The sequence below is a fragment of the Myotis daubentonii genome, chromosome X (assembly GCF_963259705.1).
Source record: "Myotis daubentonii chromosome X, mMyoDau2.1, whole genome shotgun sequence".
Lineage (NCBI taxonomy): Eukaryota > Metazoa > Chordata > Mammalia > Chiroptera > Vespertilionidae > Myotis > Myotis daubentonii.
Genome location: NC_081861.1, coordinates 7,426,277 through 7,444,940, shown reverse-complemented (window position 1 = coordinate 7,444,940; position 18,664 = coordinate 7,426,277). Strand labels below are relative to the sequence as shown.

General features: G+C 45.8%; 1 protein-coding gene across 1 annotated transcript in view; it reads left to right on the top strand.

Moving 5' to 3' along the window:
- The window catches only part of SMC1A (structural maintenance of chromosomes 1A), a 32,129-nt gene extending 21,962 nt beyond the window's left edge, over positions 1-10,167 (top strand). The window contains exons 20-25 of the mRNA XM_059679162.1: positions 4,184-4,340; positions 4,821-4,975; positions 5,092-5,243; positions 6,694-6,763; positions 7,023-7,133; positions 7,536-10,167. Coding sequence (XP_059535145.1) covers positions 4,184-4,340; positions 4,821-4,975; positions 5,092-5,243; positions 6,694-6,763; positions 7,023-7,133; positions 7,536-7,619 — 729 coding nt within the window. The 3' untranslated portion in view covers positions 7,620-10,167. The remainder of the gene's footprint in view (positions 1-4,183; positions 4,341-4,820; positions 4,976-5,091; positions 5,244-6,693; positions 6,764-7,022; positions 7,134-7,535) is intronic.
- Positions 10,168-18,664: the final 8,497 nt, after the last annotated feature.

Below are 18,664 nucleotides of genomic sequence, written 5' to 3'. Positions count from 1 at the left end.
GAGTGGATTAAATTTTTTCCATTGATTTTTAGAGAGTGGATGGGAGGTGGGAGGGAGGCAGAGACAGAAGGAAACATCCATGTGAGAGAGGCACATTGATTGGTTGCCTCCCTCTTGTGCCCAGTGCTTGAGTGGCGACCTATGAACCAGGAGGTCACAGTTTCTTCTTTATTAGCTAGAATACTGTAAAGAGAGTTTTTTTCTCATCAATTGTTTGGTTACCCTGAGGTACAGTTCATGTAGGAAAGGCAGGATATATATGCTTGATTCTTTCCCTTTATTACCCTTTATAAGCTAATGAGTTCTTTCTGTGGCAATCTCAAGATACGTCCACTAAATTGTTTTCTTATCATTATGAACTTCGAGGTTTAAACACATTTGGTATGTTGTACTCTGGTGGTGGTTATTCTTATTGATCAAGTTGTTGCATCTTTGCCAGCGGGAACTCATTCAAGTTGGCTTCTGAATCATTTTGACACAGCTCTTGTAGTCTTTGATATCTTCCTTGCTTCCTGGTACTTCCAGACTCATCCTCTACATTTCCTACCCCGTGTCCTGAATTAGCCATTTCTCTGAAAAGCTCTTATCTTCTTTTAGTCGGAAAATGCTATTATTTAGTGACTACTGTCGGGACACTGGAGTGCTTATAACTGCTGGGTTGCTTGGTGCTTCTAGAACTTTTTGGTAGACTGAGGTACGAAATGTATTTTTTTCTTTTGAAGGAACATGTATCATGAGTTTATATTCATATTTCCAGTTTAAATCATAATTCTTACAGTTCAACATCATTGATTTTATGTTTGAGTCTCCATTTACTCTTGCTAAAAATCTTGGTTCCTAGCTACACTAACATAGTAACATATTTACTCTATTCTGTAATAGTTTGGAAATCACAATAAGATACTATTAGCAACAATTTAATTTTTGAATGCTGTCTAAGATTTCCTTGAGGTTCTTTTTTGTTGTTAAGCTAATAGGTCATTGGGCATGTGTTTCTGTTTTAAAGTAATTTGAAAGAATTCTCTCTTTAACCAACTTAATATATAGTCAGGTATTTTTGTTTAGTTTTTAGTTTTTGTTTTTGTTTTATTTATTTTATTAATTTTTACAGAGAGGAAGGGTGAGGGATAGAGAGTTAGAAACATGGATGAGAGCAAAACATTGATCAGCTGCCTCCTGCACACCCCCTACTGGGGATGTTCCCGCAACCAAGGTACATGCCCTTGACCGGAATCGAACCTGGGACCCTTCAGTCTGCAGGACGATGCTCTATCCACTGAGCTAAACCAGTTAGGGCTAGTTTTTAGTTTTTAAGGGATTGCTCTTTTTTTGCATTGTGATTAATTTTTCCCAACTTTAATTTTGAAAATGTTCAAACCTATAGAATAATTGAAAGGATAGTATAGTGATCATCCATATGCCTTTCACCTTAAATTCACCAATTAATATTTTTCAGTGTGCTTTCTCTCTCAGCTCGATTCCCTTCCCTCTACATTACACACTTTTTCTGTTTTTGCTGAACTGTTTGAAGGAAGCTGCAGACTTCAACTATAAATGGTTCAGCATCCTGAGAACAAGGGATCTTCCTCCATAACCACAATTCCATATTACACCTAAGAAGAGTAACAGTAATTTCATATTTCATACCCTGCCCATATTCAGATTTCTCTAGGTGTTTCAAAAGTGTCTTTTATAAAAGCTTAAACACACCAAACTATGATCCAATCATATGTTGCTTTTGGTTCTTCTGTCTCTTTAATTTCCATTACTGTGGAATATTCCCCTCACCTTTTTATTTTTTTTTCATAACTGATCTTTTTTTAAAAATATATTTTATTGATTTTTTTACAGAGAGGAAGGGAGAGAGAGAGAGAGTTAGAAACATCGATGAGAGAGAAACATCAATCAGCTGCCTCCTGCACATCTCCTACTGGGGATGTGCCCGCAACCCAGGTACATGCCCTTGACCAGAATCGAACCTGGGACCCTTCAGTCTGCAGGCCGACGCTCTATCCACTGAGCCAAACTGGTTTTGGCCATAACTGATCTTTTGAAGAGTCTGTGTGTTGCCTTTTATTTTTTTTCTATGTGTTGTCTCAAAGAATGGATATGTTAGGGGTACGTTATAGATATGTCAGTTTGTTTTCATTGTTGCTTAACTTGTTCTTCCTGTGAGTTGGGAGTTTGATCTCTTCTGGAGGCTTGACGGATTTGGGTTAAGTAATTTTTTGGCAAGAACATTTCATTGGTGATGCTTTGTACTTTGTGATCATGGTATCTCCCCTGCCAGGTAAGTATGATGCTTTGTACTTTGGATTGCGTTATGCCAGGAGGCACATACTGTCAGGATGTCCCATATTCATGATGCTAAGTTTGGTCCTCAGTTAAGGTATCATGGCCAGATCTCTCAACACTAAACATACACTTTTACCTTTGTACATAGTTAGAAAACTTTAGGGTGATTTTTTGGCATCTTGTGAACATCTTGTTCCCCAACAATTGTTTTTAATATATTTTTTGTTGAGAAATTTTAATGTTGACATTATTGCAGCTGTCCCCCCTTACTCCTCCCCTTTACCCACTTCCACCCACCCCTGCCTCTCCCTCCCTTGGCCTTCACCAAACTACTGTCTGTGTCCATGGGGTATTCATATATGTTCTTTAGCTAATTCCTTCACCTTCTCTATCTAGTCACCCCACCCAATAATTTTTTTACCCAGTGTTTTCCACATTTTGGTTGAATTCTCTTATAATTATGTAGTCTTCATATGGTTCTAAAACAAAAAGTATAGTATAAGGCACATGAAGAGAAGTTTAGCTTCCTTTCCTGTCCCCGTCACCTCTCATCCTCTCTGTAACCATTTTAATTAGCTCTTGGATTATCCTTTTTTTTTGCTGCTGTACTTTTGAAAGACAAATACATTTATATGCAAATATATTCATATTCCTTCTCTCAGATGAAAGGTAGCATTGCATTGAGTACCTTTTGTGTTTCACATATCCTAGAGACCACTTTACACCAGTATTTAGAAATCTTCACAAGGGCTTTTCTAAAATATATTTATATATATAGTCATGTCATTCCTGTGCTTAAAGGCATTTGGTGGAGCGTCACGTCTTTTGGATAAAGTCCAAACCTCTTAAATACTGAAAGGCCCTTCATCATCAGGCTTCCTCGTCTGCCTCTAGCCTTGACTCTTTTCGCAGCGTGCACGCGCGTGAACACACATACACACAGTTGCCACTTTTGCAGTGTTGACTTGCCCTTTTTGTGGGGTGGAGGGGCTTTGAATTTTTTTTATTGTTGTCGACAGTATTACAGATCTCCCCCATTCCCCCCTCCCCCCTGCCCATCTCCACCCAGTGACATTTTTAAGGTTGATTACTCTTTTGAATTGCTTCAAATTCCTTGAAGGAACTATGAGCAAACCCCTGTTTTTGCATATGATGCCCCCGTCTGCCTAGAAGCCTATTCTCTCTCCGGCCTCACCATTCAGCCTGCAGGCCTGAGCTTAAACATATTCCTAGAAGCCTTCCCTAGCTGCAGAGTCTGAGTTAGGTGACCTTGTGTGCTGACCCCACATGTCTGTTGATTGGAATCTTGTTATCACCACATAGTGTCCTGATTATGTACTTGTATGCATTCCCCTGTTAGTCTGCCAGCTCTGTGAGCACAGGAACCAAGGCTCACAGGATCTCAGGGCCCTGGTGCCTGGCACTGGAAAGGCATTCAGTAAATATTTATTGACTAAAAGTGGCAGAAAGGCACAAGCCCAGACATGCATCGCAATATCCATAAAACCTAAAACCAAACGCAAGTGGAATTTGCTCAGATGTAGTGATCTGGTTATTTATTGTACAGTCCCGGCCAGCCTGTGTGGGAGCCTCTAGGTCACCCTGGGATGGTGCTGGCTCATGGCCTGGGCTGAGAGCCAGAGAGGGGCCCCACCAGCTGCTCCTGAGAGACGGAGAAGTTGACAGGGCTGGGGGGAAGGGCTAGAGATGAGAAAGCGGCATCAGCCTGTGGTTTCTGGGGGTGGCGGGATGGTTACTGTGGGAGGAACCGAGCTGGGGAAGAACCTGAACTGTACTCAGGAGCAGGTCCCCATGTGTTCAAGCATCTCTGGGGACCTGGGCTATGGACCCTGGCCCTCCTTGATGTCATTGGGCCTGGGGTTTACAGGATGCTCAGGCTGAGGAGGAGATCAAGCAGGAGATGAACACACTGCAGCAGAAGCTGAATGAGCAGCAGAGCGTGCTGCAGCGTATCGCCGCCCCCAACATGAAGGCCATGGAAAAGCTGGAAAGTGTCCGAGACAAGTTCCAGGAGACCTCGGATGGTAGGATTTCCCCCTTTTACTTGGGCCCGAGATGAAGACAGGAGGCTGGAGGTGTGGCAAGGGCCTGTTATACATCCCAAGAGCTCCCTCCCGTTTTTACATGCTTTCTTACTTGAAACTCCCAAGAGGCCTAAACAGTAGGGGTTATCATGCCTGTTTTATAGTGGAAAACTGCTGCGGTTCAGAGAGGGCGAATTACCGGCGATGGTTACACAGCTGGTTGCTGGTAGAGCCCAGGGAAGAATCCGTGTTTATGTGGCTTCAAACCCATGTTTCTTCCTTTGCACCACGTGGCCCGTCCACCGGATACAGCTGGTGGTGGGACCCTCTTCCTGGGACTCTCCCCAGGCATTCATTTCCCTCTGTGGGGTATCGCTGCTCTGTAGATTGTCATTTGCAGGTCATTCTTGTCAGACAACATGGTCCTCAGCCTTGCAGAGCCTGGGCACTGAGGAGTCACCTGTCTTTCCCTTGTGGCAGAGTTTGAGGCAGCCCGAAAGCGAGCCAAGAAGGCCAAGCAGGCATTCGAACAGATCAAGAAGGAGCGCTTTGACCGCTTCAATGCTTGTTTTGAATCTGTGGCCACCAACATTGATGAGATCTATAAGGCCCTGTCCCGCAACAGCAGTGCCCAGGTAGGCTGGAGCTCCTTACCCAACCAGCCCCTGTCATCATCAGTTGCCCTTCCCTCAAGGCTTCCTGTCCGATCCCCGTCCAGACCCAAGTCCTCACCCATCTGCCTTCGCCCTAGGCATTCCTGGGCCCTGAAAACCCTGAGGAGCCCTATTTGGATGGCATTAACTACAACTGTGTGGCTCCTGGCAAACGCTTCCGGCCCATGGACAACTTGTCAGGCGGAGAGAAAACTGTGGCAGCTTTGGCCCTGCTCTTTGCCATTCATAGGTAAGGCTGTGTCCGCCAGCACAATTGGTGGAGAGACTGAACTTAGGTCACTGGAGACTCTGGGGCCCAAGGATCTGCAGAGATCTGCAGGGGTGACGGTGTTCTGGTGGAATTGGAATTGCGCCCCTGTTTCCCTACCTACTACCACACCTGGCCTTTGTTTCCTAGGCCCATTTTCCCCACCATCCTCATCCCAGCAGCATGCCCTCACCAGCCCCGCATGTATTCAGTCCTCCCACCAGGGTGTTTCTCACAAGATTCCTGGCTAATCGGTCTTTTCCATGCAAATACAGTTTGACCGTCACCTATCACCCCTTCGTGTCTCATTCTCCTCCTGTTCCTCTGGGAAGCCTGTTTTGACCTGAGAAGCATACCTTGACCCCTCCTGAATGCCACTTGTACTTGAATATGACCCCCACAACCTAGTGCTGGATTGTACAGTGTCATTCAGTGAGCATTTCTTGAGGACCGCTCTGTACCAGACCCTCTGGGGCTATTAATGTCACAGATGAGTCAGACATGGTCTTTGTCCTCAAGGAGCTTGTGGTTTAGTGGAAGCCAGATGTGTAAGCAGGCAGTGAGCTTGGTTTTGTAACCAGGTGAGGGTGTGTGCTGTGGATGCACAGAGGAGGGGCACCACCCACTGTAGAGAAGGATTAGGGCTGGCCAGCGAAGACTTTTGGAGGTAAAGTAGGTAACACATGAGCAGGAAATGTAAAGAATGAGTAGAGCCCAGCCAGCGTGGCTCTGTGGTTGAGTGTCAACCTATGAACCAGGAGGTCACAGTTCAATTCCTGGTCCGGGCACATGCTCAGGTTGCGGGCTCAATCCCCAGTGCGGAGCATATAGGAGGCAGCTGATCAGTGATTCTCTCTCATCATTGATGTTTCTCCCCTCTCCCCTCTCCCCTCTCCCCTCTCCCCTCTCCCCTCTCCCCTCTCCCCTCTCTCCTCTCTCCTCTCCCCTCTCCTCCCTTCTTCCTCTCCTCCCTCTCCCTCTCCCTTCCTCTCTGCAATCAATATATAAAAGAATGAGTAGAAATTGGCCAGGGAGAGAGGCGGCATTGCAGGCGGACTTTGTAGCATGTGTGCAGGCAGGGAGACATGAGAGTAAACTGCAGGTGGGCAGGGCAGACTTCTAGACAGCCTGGTGAGTATGGCCAGAGCCTAGGGCAGCTTCACCTCCCCAGCCAGCCTGGAGGCTCTGGGGAGGGCTGTGTCTGCTGATTCTACAGGATCCGGGAGCACAGGGCTGGTTGCTACGGAGGGCTCACTGGGTCTGGGCTCAGTTGGTCTGTTGGCCTTAGGGGCTCGAGGAACATGAAGGCCTGGGTTTTTCATCTCTGAAGAAGTGGAGGGGAATCTGGCCTGAGTGATGGGCCCTGGGGCTGTTCTGCCCCACCCCCACCCCATCCATGTCTCTTACCTATTGGTCCTGTCCCCTCCTCCAGCTACAAGCCTGCCCCCTTCTTCGTCCTGGATGAGATTGATGCCGCCCTGGATAACACCAACATTGGCAAGGTGGGTGCAAGGAAAGAGGGGCATCCCTAGGCTGGGGCTGGGTTTCAGGGGGCAGCTCCTGAATGTGCCCTAACTTTTCCTGCTGTTTTCTTCCTGTGTGGGGAGGCTGGGCCCAGGGTCATTCATGCCCTGCTAGTCAGTGGCCTCTTCTTAGTATCTCATCTCCCTGTACCCCCGCCTCTGCTTCTGGTACTGACTGGAAAACACAAGGTATTATTAAGGCTTCAACCCTACTGTGTGTTGGTGGTCCCTTCCACAGGTGGCCAACTACATCAAGGAGCAGTCGACCTGCAACTTCCAGGCCATTGTCATCTCTCTCAAGGAGGAGTTCTACACCAAGGCCGAGAGCCTCATTGGAGTCTACCCTGAGGTAGGGCGGACCTGGAGCCAGCCCCACTCCCTGCCTGACTCCCCGGGGCAGGACGGGAAGGCCACAGTGAAGGGGTGCCGGGCGGGGAAGCACAGAAACTCAAGTCCTGAACGGCCATCTGGGCTGGTTGGAACTTTGCCCTGGAGGCTTACCCAGCCCAGCTGGGCAGGGCCATTGCATTTGGGGACAAATGGAAAGGCCAGGCATAGGCAGCCAGACAAAAACAGCAGCAGCATGCAGAGGTGGGACTGAGCATGGCCTCTCACACCCAGAGAGAACCACTGCTTGGGCTTTGGGCAGGTATGTAGAGAGAAGGCTTGAGGCCCCCAGTTCTGGGATGCTTAGACCCCTCTTAATTCTCTCCTTACAATTTCATTTTTCTTTCTCTCTCTCCTCCTTCAGCAAGGGGACTGTGTGATCAGCAAAGTCTTGACCTTTGACCTCACCAAGTACCCAGATGCCAACCCCAATCCCAATGAGCAGTAGCAGTTCTGCCCTCCCACCCTATCTGGATCCCTAAGCTGCCCATCTGCCAATCTCTGGATATTTGGCTTCCAACCTTCCCTTACCTCCTCTCCCTGTTTGCTATTGTCATGGGATTTAGGCGCTGCTATTGAGCACAAAGAGGAACAGAGGTGATGTTAAGTCTGGAGTAAAAACTCCTGAGCTACAGGGAGCATCCTGGCCTCTGTAAGGAGGTGCTAAGCTAAACAGGGCCATTGTCTATCCCCTCCCCCCAAACCTCGCCTTCCATCGGCCCATAATCATGGGTCTGTGGGACCCCTTGCATTTTGCTTGTGTGTGGGTATGTGTGTGTACATGTGGTTGTATTTGCAAAATAATGATATGATATTGGAGACTCATTTTAGAAGGAACCTAGGTTGGCCCTGGCTGGCGTGGCTCAGTGGTTGGAGCATCAGCCTGCACACTAAAGGGTCCTGGGTTTGATTCCCGGTCAAGGGCATGTATCTGGGTTGCAGGCTTGATCCCCGCCCTGGGTCCGGGTGTGTGTGGGAGGCAACCAATCAATGTATCTCTCACATTGATGTTTCTCTCTCCCACACTCCCCCCTCCCTTCCACTCTTTAAAAATCAACCAGAAAAAATATCCTCATTTCTCCAGTGAGGATTTAAAAAATAATAATAATAAGGAACCTAGGTTGAATTTGACTCCAAGAGAGCTTTGTATGACCGCCCCCCAGAACTGGGCAAAGGTATTCAGGACCTCATAGGAAGGAGTCAGGCAGTCACATGAGACTGCCTGTATCCCCTCATTTGTGTTTTCATTTATTTGTGTATTTATCAAACACATTGAGCATGCTGTTTGTCAGGCTCTCTGATAGGAATGCAGAGCTGAGTCATGTGATCCCTCCTAAGGAGATACGTTGGGTTCAGGAGTTCCTGTGGTTAGCTGAATCATGTATAGGCACTTTGAATTTGAGGAGACCACCACCTCCAGGCTTCCTGGAGAAGGTCGGATTGGAACTGGGCATTAATAAATCGGTAGGATTTGGTCAGGCACTAGGAACAGGGCCTGGGCACTAGGAGCAAAGCCCGGGCTCTAGGGACAGACAGTTGCAGGTTCTAGTCCCGTTTTTTAAAATTCAGAGGTAGAAAAAGTAATTCCTAGAAGAAATGGGTGTAGGAAACAACAGTAGAGGTAACAGAAGGGCTCTAGGCGCTTGGGAGCGAGGAAGGTAATGGTAATGCGCTTGGGGGGGTGGGGTGGGGGGGGAAGAAGCGCAGATGTGCTTCCAGGAGGGAGAGCCCTAGTCCCATTTTTTTAGTCACTCACTCGTGTGACATTGGGCAAGTCATTTGACCTTTCTGTGCCTCACTGTTTCCTCATCTGTAAAATAGGGCTAACAGTATTACCTACCTCACATAGGTTTTAATGATGTCAAGCTTCTCACTGGAGGCCTTACCCCTGCCTGGAGCCCACTAGGTGCTGAACCCTCAGAATACAGCCTTCTCATATCTGGATCCCTGAGGGCTTCTGATCCCAATTGTTAGGAACAGAAGGAGCCTCCAAATCTGGGAGATGCTGAATGTCCTGGTTACTAGGAAAGTCCTGGGCACTGATGGGGGAGGGGTTACCTGGTACGTGGACGGCCTAAGGAAATCTGTAGCTTCAATCGTATATAATAACTGGGTGCCCGGGCCCCAACCTGATTGTGAGGAAGTAGGGAGAGGTGGCCTGGGCCACACCCTAGCCAAACACATTGATGTTCGTTTTGGGAACTAGATGCATTAACTGCAGGGACCGTGCTGGGCACAGCCCGCTGCCACGAGGTCAGTCTGCATTTGTTCACACACACCACCAGACCATCACCCTGTCCTGATCTGCATACTGCATAGTTGTTTTTGAAAAGTTAAGTCAGTTCTAATTGCTCAAGTCATCCTTGAATCCACTCTTTTTAAGAAATTAGATGATTACAAATAAAGGTAGCCCGCTCGCCGCCATTTTCCCTCCCTCCCTTAACTGCTGTTCGTTTGTTGTACATCTTTCTATCTAGACTTTAAGATTTTTACATATACTAATTCATTGGAAGTGTTATTGTGTTTAATGCAGACGATATATATGGACATTTCCTACAATTTGCTTTCTTGGCCTAATGCTTTTGAGATCAGTGCATGTTGCTAATAAATTCATGCCATCCTTTTTAATCACTGTATAGATCGCCGTCATAAGACCATTTTATGGTTTTGATATTACAAAATACATAGGAGCATTGTGTGTGTGTGCGTGTGTGTGTGTGTGTGTGTGTGTGTGTGTTTGTGTGTGTGAAAATTTACCTGTGATCAATGCCTAGAAGTTGAATTGAAAAAGTCATAGGCTATTTATATTTTTGTTTTTAATAGATACTTCCAAATTGCCCTCCTGTACCACTTACTCAATATTTTTCTTCAGTTTGTCTTAGGTTTAATATCATGAACTTCAGTTTTCATCCGAAGTAGTGATATCATGAAATCACGGGTTTTATGTGTTGTTATGTTGTTTTTTAATGCATATTAAAAGGTATAATCAAAACAAATTTGTCTGTGTTCAATCAAAGAAGTCCCATACCACCAGTGTGCTGTAGTTTGGGAAGTACTGGCATAATTATAAGCATAGTTTGGGGGTCACCCAGGTTCAGATCCCAGCTGTGGCAGCTTGAGCCTATTCCTTCACCTGCATGGGCCTCAGTTTCCTCCTGTAGGAAAGGAGCTCATAGAAGCCTACCTTGCAGCCGTGCAGGGAGGATGAAGGGACATATGTTTGAAGTACTGGCTGACACATTATCACAGGCCTTTAAAGGTAGCGATTGCTGTTCTCCCCATTTACAGAGGGGGAAACAGGCCCAGGAAGGGTAAGTGACCCAGATAACAGAGTTTGAACTCGGGCCCTCCGATTCTGTCTTGGGGTTTCTCCACTGAGGGTGCTTATTCACCTTGGATTTGTACTTGACTCACTTGTGAAGCTTCTTCCTTTTTAAAAGTCAAAGCAGTATGTACACAGGTTGGAAAATAAGGTTGCACAGAAGGGCTTATAATCAAAAGCAGTAGCTCCCTGCTGCACCTCCACAGCCGAAGACTTGAGCTCTGTGCTCTGGTCCTGCCCCTGGAAATCTTCAGTAGGGTGTGGGTAATAATCTAGATCAGCGGTTTTCAACCCTTTTTCTTTTTTAAAAAAAGTATATTTTTTACTGATTTCAGAGAGGAAGGGGGAGAGAGAGAGAGAAAGAAACATCAGTGATGAGAAAGAATGATCAGCCGCTTCCTGCACGCTCCTCATGGGATCGAGCCCGAAACCCAGGCATGTGCCCTGACAGAGAATCAAACCGTGATCTGGTTCATAGGTCAACACTCAACCACTGAGCCACGCTGACCGGGCTCAACTTTTTTCATCTTGTGGCACATAATACAACAATTTGGTGACACACAAAAAAACAGATTTTTTTTTTTTTTTTTTTGCTGAGCTGACTAAATGAAAAAGGTATCATTCACGCCGGATGGCTATTGTGTTGGCTGTTGTCATTTTTTTATTTGACAACCTAAGGGAAAAGAGGTCAGTGCCCCTGACTAGTCAGATTATTGCATGTTTTAAGAATTCATTGCGTGCTTTAAAAATTCTTGCGGCAAGCCGGGGAAATTGCTGATCTAGATAACATTCCTACCTCACAGGGTGGAAAGGATTACATGCTATGCCTTGGGCTATGGCCCTGGAACACAGGAACACAATTGCTAAAAGGATCTTACATTCTGAGGATCAGAGAAGAGATAACTTGTCTGAGATCTCAGTGTTTCAGCGTCAGAGTCTAGACTTCAACTTGATTCTTCTCTGTGCTTGCCTAGAGCCTTCCTGTTGTGCCTCACCACCTCCTATCATCACAAGGTAATGTGCTCAGTGAAGGCTGTGCTCAGAGGAGAGCAGACAGCAGAGCTGTTTTCAAGAGGAAGCTGGATCTGAGGAGCATCCTTAGGGCTCATTGGAGGACACTAGGTTGTGTCCCTTATACTCTGGACCCTGCAGCCTTGGTCTGGGGAGTTGGCGAGTACTCTACGACAGTGTCTACTTTTAAAAAATATATATTTTTTTTTAATGAGAGGAAGAGAGAGCTAGAAACATCAATGATGAGAATCATTGATCAGCTGCCTCCTGCACACCTCCTAATGGGGATTGAGCCTGCAACCCGGGCATGTGCCCTTGATCGGAATCAAATCCGGGACCCTTCAGTCCGCAGGCTGATGCTCTATCCACTGAGCCAAACCAGCTAGGGCCACAGTGTCTATTTTCAATTGGGCACTTCACTCTGGGAATCCTGGTGTTTCACACCAAGCACACAAACATGAGTCCAGTCTTTGTTGAGGAGCTCACTCTAGTTGGGGAGGCAATTCATGAAGCAGCTGTTAACCATCCAGTGTCAGTGTGATCAGTGTTCTGACAGAAGCACAGAAAAAGGAGGGGCATGTAGCTTAGAGAGTCAGGGAAGGCATCCTCTAATCTAGGAGATAATATCTGAGCTGAGTCCTGAGGGACTGGTAGGAATTAGCCAGTTGAGGAAGTGGAAGGAATTCCCAGATAGTGAGAATGGTATGCACAAAGACCTGAAGGCAAGAAACAGCAAAGCCATTCAGAAATACTGAAGCATGAGGTTTCCTGGGTTGGGGAGGAGCAGCAGGAAATGAAGCTGGAGAGGTAAGCAAGAACCAGATTTGAAGCCTCAGAGCCTGGCTACAGAGTCCAGATTTATCTCCTGGGACAGTGTGGTTCCCAAAGTGGCTGCACACCAGAAACACCTGGGGCATCCTGCACCCAGCCTGTAAAGTTCAGTTTCACTAACTGGGGTGGCACCTCAGAATCCTGAGTGCAGATGAAGGTCAGCACATGACTTTAGGGTGCAGCCAGGTTAGAACTGTAGCCTAAGGCAGGGGGGGTGGGGTGGGGGAGGGGCTGTGGAGTGGCTTTAAGCTGGGAGACTCTGGGTCAGATGGGAACTAGCAAACCCCTTTCTGGCCAGTCCGTGTGAAATGGATCCCATTAGCTGCTCATGCTGTAGGTTCTCATGGCTGCAGTTTCCCTGTTGTTCAGTTCTACAGTGGATGATATTTGCTTATTTTGTCTCTGAAGAAGCTGTGAGCATAAGGATGGGCCTGAGGTTACTGACCCAAAACAGGCACCCGGTAGATAGTTTTTGAAAGAATGAATGCATTTGTGAGGGAGAGGAGACAAGGAAATTAGTTAGGAAACTTGAAAATACCAGGCAGCCTACTCAAAGACAAGGGCAGTGGGAATGGTTTGGAAGTGATAAGGTGTGAGCTGTTAAGGGATGATGAACCAGACTTGGTGACTTGATTATTGGATGTGGAGGGTGACTGAGACGATAGAGTGAACATCCATTAATAGCCAAGATTCCTACCGTAGCCCAGTAATTCTTCATTTATCTGAATCCAGACTACTCAGTAAGTGAAATTCCTCCCTCAAGTTAGTCAAACATTTTCTGTGTGCTGTGTGGTCACCCCCTCTCCCCAGCTACAATTTATCCAGTTCAATAAATCTTGGCTAAGCACTGCCTGTGTACAGTGAGGCTCTTCCAAGCCAGGACTCTTGACTCTTTCCTACCTCAAGAGATGATTTTGAGGACTTCCCCAGGTACGACTTACACCCCTGATACAGGAATCTAGAGTGAGATGCCCAGATGTCAGACCTGTAAGGGAACTTACAGACTTTGTCCAACCCCCTCCTGAGGCCCTTGGAGGGGAAGAAACTTCCTCAAGGTCCTACTGCTAGGATGTGTTGGGGCCAGAACTGGAACCTAAGTTCCCTTCCCCCATCACCTCTAGAGCCTTGAAGGTGGTACTTATTGGCCTTGAAGATCAATATACTGGATGGGCCAAACAAAAAGCTTGTCAATTACACTGTCCCCTTCTGGAAACCCCCAGCAAACCTGCCGTGCCCACAGTTCCTTTTACAGCATTTCTTAAGTGCCGGGGTCCAACCCCAGCAGGTCCAGGGGTCCCCAAAGGTGTGGACGGAGTCGGCGAAGAAGGAAGGACACAGAGACAGTGTTCAGTTGATCAGCAGCCTAGCCAGGATCTCCAGCCAGGATCTCCAGCCAAGTTCTGGTCTGGATCTCCAGCGAAGTTCTGGTGTTTATTGTCTTGTTACATCCGTATTTATACCAGTTGATTTTAATCCTGTCAATTTCTATTACAAAGGTTAGGGCGTTTCTTATCTCCATTCCAGGGAGTAAAGATTATGTAGCTTAAGCATGATTGTTTGTAGTTAAAGTGATTAACTACCCGCCTGGCACTTAGTTAAGGAGTTTCATCCCCTCCCTGACTTCAGGGAAAAATCCCTACCTGGGGAAACAACCTTTCTCGGAGAGGTGACCTTGGTTAAAACACACAGCCCTAAGGGAAACAAACATACTAAGAACAGTATTCTATATACGCCAGGTCCCTTGAAACATATGCTGTGCAGATGTTTCTTTCCTGCAGCGACTGTGTCAAGCAGCAAGGATGGACCGGCTTCCAGCACTTAAGCATAAGTTGCTATGCTCTGTACCATGTGCCCTCACAATCCTGGCCACTGATGGTTAGGTTGGGATAATATCTGTCTCAAGAACAGCTAATTTCTAGGTTGGCCAATGGCCTACTAGATTTTTGTGCAGCAGAAGTGGTGCCAGAAACTAAACAGCAAAAGCAAGGAGGAAACTTCAGAAACCTGACATTTGTGTTATGAGATACAAGGTAGCAGAAGCGATGAAATATCAAGACAGCAATAGACCAAATGAAGCAGTAGGAGCCACGAGGAACAGAAACCATGAGACAAAACCCTGAATCCAGCCCGGCCTGTGTGGCTCAGTGGTTGAAAATTGACCTATGAACCAGGAGGCCACGGTTCAATTCCCAGTCAGGGCACATGCCCAGGTTGCAGGCTCGATCCCAAGTTAGGGGGCATGCAGGAGGCAGCCGACCAATGATTCTCATCATTGATGTTTCTATCTCTCCCCCTCCCTTGCTCTCTGAAGTCAATAAAAATATATCTAAAAATAAAAGTGATCAATAAATTTATAAATAGAAAATCTGCATATTATTTAGAGATATAAAAATAATTATCAGAAAAATTAAACAGTTATAAGTGGACTAGTAGATTTCCAGATCAAGATGGCAGACTTACCACATGTTTATCTTCACTCCCACCTGAGACCTTGCTAAAATGACAGCAAAGGAATAAAAAGAGTATAAAAACACAATGATGAAGAGAATGGGAGCAGGTCCATCAGCAAAAGAGATCTCAACAAATTTCAGGAAAATGGGAAATAAATGAAGGAATGTTGATTGATGAATCATGACAGAGGAAGCCCTAACTTGGCATATGCATGAAAGTGATACCACCAAGGAAGGAACTGATGTTTCTCTGCAGAAGTATGCAGTGTCTTGGGTCTTAACAATGCTAGTTACCATATATAGTGGGAGTGAGATGTGGGATTAAAAACAGATTAATTGGAAGGCTGGATATCAAACTGATAACCAACCCCCTTGTGTACAATTCACAACAGCCAGATATCTACCCATTAGACAAAAACCAGAGTGTTCTTGTCTACGGAAACTGAACAACCTCAGGAGAAAAATCTTGGCATTCTGGCATTTGGGGACTCTGCAGCACAGTAGTCAATTCTCCTCAATCATCCTCAAAGAAAGCCACCATGCCCCAGCTGGTTTGGCTCAGGGGATAGAACATCAGCCTATGAACCAAAGGGTCCTGGGCTCGATTCCGGTCAAGGGCACGTACCTGGTTGGGCTCATGCTGGAGGAAACAAATCAATGTGTTTCTCTCACATCAGTATTTCTCTCTGTCTTTCGCTCTCTCTTCCACTCTCCCTGAAAATCAATGGAAAAATATCCTTGGTGAGGATTAAGAAATAAATAAAAAAAGAAAGCCACCAGTCACCTAGCTCTGTCCCCCATACACAGAGCTTCCAATCAGATTTTAGTGCTACATTCTTAAATACAAGTAAACAACCATGGATCACCAGGCATTTGAGAAAAGTCTGCAAACTGAAAGAGACCAAAATAAGCAAACAGGGAAAAACAAATCCCCAATGAAATACAGTGGGGCCTTGACTTACGAGTTTAATTCATTCCGAGACCGAGCTCGTTAAGGAGCTCATTGACTCAAATTACTCTAGCAACTCAATGCAAAAAATCAGCCGAGAGACAGCTGGTATCTCAAAAAACTCGTTAGTCGGGACACTCGTAAGTCAAGGCCCCACTGTAGGTATTTCAAAGACAAGAAGGAAATATAAAATACCTCTATTTTCCCCAGAGATTAAAGATAATAGTGTACCCATTGAACAAGAATAGGGTATTACAAGAAGGAAAATTGAACATGAATGGATATTTGAAAATTTTTAAATGTGGTTGTCAATATGAAAAGAAATGCAATAGAAGAGTTGGAAGATAAAATTAAATCTCACAGAAAGTAAACAAAAACAAAAGGAAGAGATGGAGAGCTAGGAAGGTAGGGATGAGGGAAGTAGAGAACAGATAAAAACTATAAACCATCAAAACAGAAACCAAGATGGCAGCATAGGTAAACACCGGAAATTGTTGCCTCGCACAACAACTTCAAAAATACAAACTAAAAGACAGAACGGACATCATCCAGAACCACAGGAAGGCTGGCTGAGTGGAAATTCTACAACTAGAAGGAAACAGAAAAGCACACTGAGACTCAGAGGAGGTGCGGAAGTAAAGTGCAGAGGTACGGAGGCACACGCGGAAAGGGCTGGAAACTGAGGACATGGTTGTCTTTTTCAATCGGGAGGGCGTCTCAAGCTCCTGACTGCTCTGAACTCCAGTTCTGGGCGAGTCTGTGGGGACCCAGACTCATACAGGAGAAACTGGACTGTCTGGCATCGGTCGGAACTCGAGGGCAGCTTTCTCTCAGAGGTACTTGCAGCGATCACTGGGACACTGAGAAGCAGGGCCTCTTAGGGTAGGACTGAGGAGCAGCCATAGCTCTTGCTCTGCCCTGTTGATCCCCAGAGACCCCGCCCCACCCAAGCTGTATGGAGAGGCTTTTGCATATGAAAGGCCTGGCCCTTTGCAATCTGAAAATTACCTAACAAACTGCAGCTGGGTCAGAGAAACCCAGAACTTCCAAAAGAAGGCCCAAGGCCCCACAGCAGCTTGCATTGCTTCACAGCTGGGCTCCTGCTGGGTAGCCTCAGGCAGAGGCTAAATTAGCACCTCCTTAGAGATCCAAGAGACAGTGTACCCAGTGGTCAGAGTGGGACCATCCAGATTACAACTCCTCAGATCCATAGGGACACACGCAGGGGGCAGACTCAGTGAGCACCAAAGCCCCACTGAAGCAAGTCTTGCCCCAGAAGGGTGTCTCCAGCACAGAAGTTCTCCCACTGCAGAAATAGCTGATTCTCACAGCCAATTGGCCTGGAGGTCAATTCCTCCTAGTGGTCCTACAACAATCAAGGCATAACTACAACAAGACTGTGCACAAAGCACACAAGGGGGTGCACCAAGAGTGTCCATCTCAGGTAATTGGGGAGGTTGAGCCACTGGGCCCTGTAGGCCACCTAGCACAGAAAGCTACTCTATCAACACAGGGAAGCATAAAAAATGTGGAGAAAAAGAAACAGGTCACAAATGACAGAAATGGAGGAAAGCAAACTACTGGATATAGAGTTCAAAACCACACTTTTAAGGTTTTTCAAGAATTCTCTAGAAACCACCGATAAACTAAGAGAGGCCCTCAAGAAATCTAGTGAGACCCTCAAGGTTATGAAAAAGGACCAACTAGAAATTAAGCATACACTGACTGAAATAAAGAATATTATACAGAGTTCCAACAGCAGACTAGAAGATCGCAAGAATCAAGTCAAAGATTTGAAATACGAAGAAGCAAAAAACACCCAACCAGAAAAACAAAAAGAAAAAAGAATCCAAAAATATGAAGATAGTGTAAGGAGCCTCTGGGACAACTTCAAGCGCACCAACATCTGAATTATAGGGGTGCCAGAAGATGAGAGAGAGCAAGATATTGTAAACCTATTTGAAGAAATAATGACAGAAAACTTCCCCTACCTGGTGAAAGAAATAGACTTACAGGTCCAGGAAGCGCAGAGAACCCCAAACAAAAGGAATCCAAAGAGGACCACACCAAGACACATCATAATTAAAATGCCAAGAGCAAAAGACAAAGAGAGAATCTTAAAAGCAGCAAGAGAAAGAAAGTCAGTTACCTACAAGGGAATACCCATACGACTGTCAGCTGATTTCTCAACAGAAACTTTGCAGGCCAGAAGAGAGTGGCAAGAAATATTCAAAGTGATGAATACCAAGAACCTACCACCAAGATTACTTTATCCAGCAAAGCTATCATTCAGAATTGAAGGTCAGATAAAGAGCTTCACAGATAAGAAAAAGCTAAAGGAGTTCATCACCTCCAAACCAGTACTATATGAAATGCTGAAAGGTATCCTTTAAGAAGAGGAAGAAGAAGAAAAAGGTAAAGATACAAATTATGAACAACAAATACACATCTATCAACAAGTGAATCTAAAAATCAAGTGAATAAATAATCTGATGAACAGAATAAACTGGTGAATATAATAGAATCAGGGGCTTAGATAGGGAGTGGACTGACTATTCTCGGGGGGGAAAAGGAGTGTGGTGGATGCGGGAATAGACTGGACAAAAATGGTACACCTATGGATGAGGACAGTGCGGGGGGGGGGGGGAGCAGGTAAGGGCAGAGGGTCAGGTCGGAACCGGTGGAGGGGAGCTATGGGGGAAAAAAGAGGAACAGCTGTGATAATCTGAACAATAGAGATTTAATTAAAAAAACATTTAAAAAAAACTATAAACCATCAATTTAAAAGGTCTAACATCCAACTTTAAAGAGAGAAGAACATAGAAGAGAGGTATGTATCAAAGAAATAAGGTAAGAAAAATTCCCAGAGTTAAAGAACTTCAAAATGAAAAGACCTAACCAATGACCAGAAAAATGAAAGACAAATCCCC